Source organism: Festucalex cinctus, chromosome 1 (genome assembly GCF_051991245.1).
Source record: "Festucalex cinctus isolate MCC-2025b chromosome 1, RoL_Fcin_1.0, whole genome shotgun sequence".
Classification (NCBI taxonomy): domain Eukaryota; kingdom Metazoa; phylum Chordata; class Actinopteri; order Syngnathiformes; family Syngnathidae; genus Festucalex; species Festucalex cinctus.
In genome coordinates this window covers 10,832,601-10,838,600 of record NC_135411.1, presented here as the reverse complement: position 1 = coordinate 10,838,600, position 6,000 = coordinate 10,832,601, and the positions used below count along the sequence as shown (strand labels likewise).

General features: G+C 34.5%; 1 protein-coding gene across 3 annotated transcripts in view; it reads right to left on the bottom strand.

The window, feature by feature from the left end:
• The window catches only part of pak1ip1 (PAK1 interacting protein 1), a 10,678-nt gene continuing 4,678 nt past the window's right edge, over positions 1-6,000 (bottom strand). Inside the window, exons 2-10 of one of the 3 annotated variants that reach the window (XM_077515637.1) lie at positions 5,547-5,709; positions 5,361-5,481; positions 3,555-3,629; positions 3,422-3,474; positions 3,203-3,348; positions 3,026-3,123; positions 1,304-1,403; positions 1,095-1,233; positions 1-650 (exon numbers count right to left, since the gene is read on the bottom strand). In XM_077515637.1, coding sequence (XP_077371763.1) covers positions 514-650; positions 1,095-1,233; positions 1,304-1,403; positions 3,026-3,123; positions 3,203-3,348; positions 3,422-3,474; positions 3,555-3,629; positions 5,361-5,481; positions 5,547-5,709 — 1,032 coding nt within the window. In that variant the 3' untranslated portion in view covers positions 1-513. The remainder of the gene's footprint in view (positions 651-1,094; positions 1,234-1,303; positions 1,404-3,025; positions 3,124-3,202; positions 3,349-3,421; positions 3,475-3,554; positions 3,630-5,360; positions 5,482-5,546; positions 5,710-6,000) is intronic. The other 2 variants (XM_077515646.1, XM_077515629.1) reach the window with 2 other exon arrangements.

Below are 6,000 nucleotides of genomic sequence, written 5' to 3'. Positions count from 1 at the left end.
AATTGCAATATTACTATATTCTTGTCAAATTGATGAGTCCAACTTTATCATATCACATCTTCTCTAAAGTTTCACTTGATTCTGATAATTACTTCTCTCACAATTCTTACTTCTATTTCCCTCTTTACAGCAATATTGGTAAAATGTCAAGAAAAGTTCCTTATTTAACAAGAATATCATTTTAAGGAAAGCGAAAATATCACAATGTTGAACAATTTTGAGAAAGCTGTTTAGCAGAGAGATTAAATTTTCCAAAGATAGTTGAATTATTGCATCAATAGTGGTCAAATGGTGAGTCAGTCGTAAAACATTAAGTAACTCAATAAGACAATATTTTAAAACACATTGAACATTTTTAGCTTGACCACCTTTATATGTAGTCTACAAAAATAAAATAAGTATTGCTAAAATAGTTATTGTTTGTCTAATTTTTAAATAACCATTTGTGAAGTGTCCAGCCAAAGGAGCCACAAATCAAAGAATTTTTTTTTTTTTTTTTCTTTTTTAAATGTTTTATTTTGTTTCTTCCTGTCGGCCACCGACCTTTCCCTTCTTCCTCCTCTTCTTTGGTTTGCTTTCATCTTCCAGAATGACTTCTTCATGTGCGAGAATGCGCACTCGCTTCGTCTTCAAAAGTGCCTCAGCCACCTCTGCAGGAAAGAAATGGAAAAAAAAAATAGATTAATGGAACAAAATTTGGCAAGATTATGAAGAGAACAGACGTTTTCAGAAAATTGTCATTTTACAACAACGTCTTCATGAGAATGAATGTTTTAAGAATTTTTAAGACTAGATAAAGTTACATTTTTAGTTAAAGGTGCACAGGCATGATTTGAAAAATAAAATTCTAATCATTAAGAGAAGGAATCATAACGCATTTGGTTTACCTTTTCTAAATATACACACAATTCTCATTTCATAAGATTGCATTTTAAAAAATATGTCATATGATGTGAATAAGATTGCCACATCACTCCCATAGCAAAATGATTTTTCCTCTTTTCAAGTGTAGCTCTTATACTACTTTGGGAAAAAAAAAAAAATCCAAACAAACTAGTCCCGTGCGAATCAAGAATGCACTTTGCTGGCTCCACCTCGTGACGTCGTCGAGGCCTTGTCTCCTTTTTCATCATCTTCTGTGGTTTGCTGTGGCGTGGAAGGTTTCCACACGGCCAGACACGTCAGCCTGGCCGTGGTGTTGACTTCCCCCAGGAGGGTGGGACACTCCAGCTCCTGTCAAGGTGACATGTTTGCTTAACAGGCACGAGCGCTCAGTGACGGTGCACTTTGGAGGCTGACTGACGTCATTCAGACGGAGCTTCCACATTTTGATGAAGCCGTCGTTGGAGGCCGTGACCAACACGCGGTCGTCGTCCATCTCGAAACTCTCCACCGCTTTCACCCTGCAAAAGGAAAGCAACGCGCCTTTGCATTTACGCCATTGTTAAATATGTTTCTCTACTCCAACGGACCCCCGCACGCTCGTGGTTCGGCCGCCGTGGATTATCGACTCGCTTCACAAGCATATTTCAATTAGCGTAGATTTTAAACATAGAAGTGCCAAAACATCCCTAATGAAAATTAAACTGCACTAGAAAACTAGCCACCAGAGGGTGCTAGAACTGCACAAATGGAAATCAACCTGACTTTTGTTAAAGGGGACTTATTTAGTCCTTTTTGGCAGTCAAACATTAATATTTTGCCTATAATATATTTGATATTTTCCATTATTTTTCATGTACAATTAGTACCTTCAAAAACACATTTTACAACTTGCTGTCGACTGAAAATGACATCACTAGGGCTCAGGTAACCAATCACAGCTCAGCTTGTGAATGTCACATGACTAAACCTAGAAAACAGTTGAGCTGTGATTGGTTACCGGAGCCCCTGTGATGTCATTTTCAGTCAACAGCAAGTTGCAAAATGCGTTTTTAACTCATTCACTGCCTTTGACAAGTATACTTGTCAATTGTATTTTTTAGAGCGGTGCTAAATGGGGGCGAATCTGCGCATGCTCCACTGTAAATATCAAACTTGGAAACAACTTTACTGATGCCCAACCACCGGTAGATGACATCATTGCCCCATTTTATAGGAAATAAACACAGTTTCAGAGTCCATGGGAGAAATGGCTGTATTTTGGCAAACCTACATTTTTCTGCTGTCAATTATAAAAGAACGGGACGGGACAAAAAGTAGGGAGTCTATTCTGTTATTTGGTAGATTCGGTTTATATATAATTATTGAATGGAATATCACGTGAGTATTGGAAATGTAAAAATTTTCTATAATGACTGGCAGTGAATGAGTTGGTACTAATTGTACATGGAAAAATAATGAAAATATCAAATTTATTATAGGCAAAATATTCATGTTTGACTGACAAAAATGGCTAAATAAGTAAAGTTTCTCTTTAACAGATGTTGCTTTTAAATATCGTGAACATGACAACGGCGATATTGTGGTAGTTTTAATATCATGATATTGCCGTTATCGTTGCATCCCTACTTATTTGATGACTTAAAACTGTTTGAAAATTAAATAAATAAATAAATAATCCATCCATTTTATCCTTCACATATTTTGTCAATAGTTAAAAAAAAAAAAAAAAACTTTTTTTTCCTTTGGGTGTGTGGTTGTTTTTTTGATTTCCCAAAAAATTTACCAAAAAAAAAAAAAAAAAAATATTTTTATTGCCCAACTTTCGCAATGCATTTCAATTGCCGTCAATTGTACACAAATTTTTCGCTATCCAGAGGTTTCCACATATCTTGCCCATATCTATATTATTGTTATATATTTGGTAATAGTGCAAATGAAAAATTGTGGCCTCCTCAATTATTTAAGATGCCCATCTCTGCTTTAGGCTCTACTTCCGCAAGTTCCCATGGTCATTACTTTATCAAAAGCCAGACTCCTTCTTGGCTGGAATTTTTTTTGTCCTTGGGCTATTTTGACAAAAGCATGTCACATAGATGTTTTTAAGAGTGCAAATTGCAATTCACTTGTTTTCATTTTGTACCTGGTTTCATGAGCCTTGAACTCGCACACCCATTTCTCCTTGGCGACATCACACAGTCGCACTATTTCGTCATCACCGGCAACAGCCAGGATGGAGTTCTGGAAGAAAATAAACACCCAAAAGAATAAAAATTTATAGAAAACAAAAAGTGCAATTGGGAGAAGAAAAAAAACAGACGTTTAAGAAGTTGATGGCCGAGATCCTCTTGGGGTTCTTGAGCGTGCTGGTCAGCGAAGCCGTTTGTAGGTCATACAGGTCAAGTTTGTCGTGACTGACCACCACGTATTTATTGCCGTCCGGAGACCACCGTACAATGTGTGCATCTAAACACAAACATTTTCACCTCAAATGTGTGGCAGGAATAAAATGTTACATTTTATGGGGGGGAAAACTGACTTTGTTTGATGTTTTTGATGAAGGCTGATCGTCCAGTAATGAGATTCCATGTACTATTAAAGATAAAAATCAAACATTACATCAGCGGTTTTGACATCGATTGCATGGATGTAATTATGTATGTGTGTCTCACCGCAGAGTTTTATCGGTGCCCACCGTCAGTGCGAGTTTACCAGACGGGTGTACAGACAGTGACGTCACATGACCTCTGGAGAAAGAAGAAAACATACGTGAGAATAAACTTTCTGCGAAAACAGGTGCGAGAAGAAAATCAGAACTTTAAACGAGTATTCCTTATTTTTTTCCACAATTTCCTACATTATTAGGAATAAAGTTGGACTACAAATAAAATCTCAAATTATAAGAATCTACAAATGTTTTCATAATATTGCCGCTTATTTGTATGAAATGGTTATTTTTTCATGACATTGCAAGTTTTTTCTCATAATTTTATGACTACATATGCAACAAATTAATTTTCTTCAAATATTGTCTTTCATTACAAATTTTTTCATAAGAATAATTTAGAAGGACTTTTTTGCATTAGTGCCACTATTTGCATGAACTGACAATTGTTCTATAAAATGTCACTCACAGTACGATTTGATTATGGTGAAATGTTGAGTTTTCTTCAGAAAAACACGACTTTACAACATCAAAACATTTCGTAATATTCAATTTTACACATAAAGATGCTTTATATCTCATACTACTAGAAGAGTCATCAATGTCACAATGAATTAACACTTTGAAAACAGTCATATATTTGTTAGGATTTTTTTTTTAATACCCCAACTTTATTCACTTGATTTGTTTTCTTGAAATGTTTTGGTTCAGAAGGTGAAATTACATATAACAATGTAAATTATTAAAGATGAAAATGCAATTAAGTCAAAGTTACATTAAAAACATTTTAGTCACCATTTTTTTAAATTGCAACTTTATTCAACTAAGTTTTTCTCAGAAAATTTTTTTAAAAAACATTTTAAAAAAATTAATAAAATTATAAAAACATTAGATAGTAATAAAACATTTTCTTTCTAAACGAACGTACTTAGAAGAATAACGCTTTGATATTATGCATTTTCTCTAAAAAGACTTCAAACACATTGAAAAAATTTTGGATATATTATTACATACAAAAATGGTGTTTGTTAAAAAAAAAACATAGCTACAAGAATAAAGTTATATAGTGCAAATATTCGTTAAATCTATTTTTTTGTAACTTTTTCTTTTACTATTATTCAACATACAAAATGAAAGTCATACAAATAAACAAGAAGACTTTCAAGCAAAGAAGCACTCAACATTACGAGAAATTTCTAAATACAAAAAAATAATAAAATACGAAAGGAAAAAAAAAAAAAGGGGGGGGGGTGTTATCGAGAAATAATAAAAAAATTGCCTAATCAAAAATATACCTTGAAAGACATCCTTACAGACAATCTGCAGCATTGCTCAGATATGCGTGCCATTTCTGCCATTAAATCTATTTTTAATATTGCAATTTTTGTCATTCGAGTTTCTTGGAAATGAAACATTTTAAACAGTAAGAAAAAAATTGCAAAGTTTTTTTCACAAAATGTCATTAAAGGCACATGAATAAAGCCTGATATTACACAAATATATTCGAAAAATATATTTTTGTCATAAAGTTTAAAAATAATATAGCTGTTCAAAAAGTGTCAATTGAAAGAATAAATATTTGAGATTTTGAAATTCGACTTTTGAAATATTGAGACTTTATTCAAAATAATTTTTCTCTTGGGGGGGGAATTATTAACATGACTTTTGGAAAATATTACGATTACTTGAATGACTTATTTAAATTAATATTTTGTTCACAGTATTATAACACCTAGTCTTCCAACATTTCCCCCCTCAAGACTGTATATTTCCTTTTCCTTGACAACCACCCCTATCATGACTCAACACTGACTTGTGTGCTTTGATGGACTTGAGGCACTCCCACTTCTTGGTGCTCCACACACACAAGAGTCCGTCTTCTCCTCCGCTCAGCAAATGTGTCGCACCGTAAAACTCCAGGCAGGTGATGGAGCCTGAAGAATACACGTGGTCAGGAGACAACGTCATCACGGCAACCGGCGACACCGTCACCACTCACCGTCGTGGTGCAGCAGAGCGCCATGTTCCACCTTCTTGTCCATGTCGTACAGGAGCATGGTCTCGTCTTTGCTACCAGTCACCACAAACCTGTTGCTGGCCGCCACTGCTGACACCGACGCCATGTGAGCGTGATGCGTGAAGTCTGGCTTCGCCGTCCACTCCTAAAAGATCAACACCACAAAGTATACATTTGTTTACATATATATAAACGTATATAATAAATTCAGGTAAATACTATTATATTGTATTGTACAGTATGGCGGCTTACTACGAACTGATTCTTGCCAAGATTGAACATTTTGAATTGATGTGATTTTTTTCCTTCAAAAATACAAGTTTTATTGTAAAATTACCAATTATTCATATCTTAATACTACAAACACTAACCATGGTTTCAGTTGAAAGCATAATACAGTCTTGAAACCTTTTTCTGACATACTATATGCTCCACG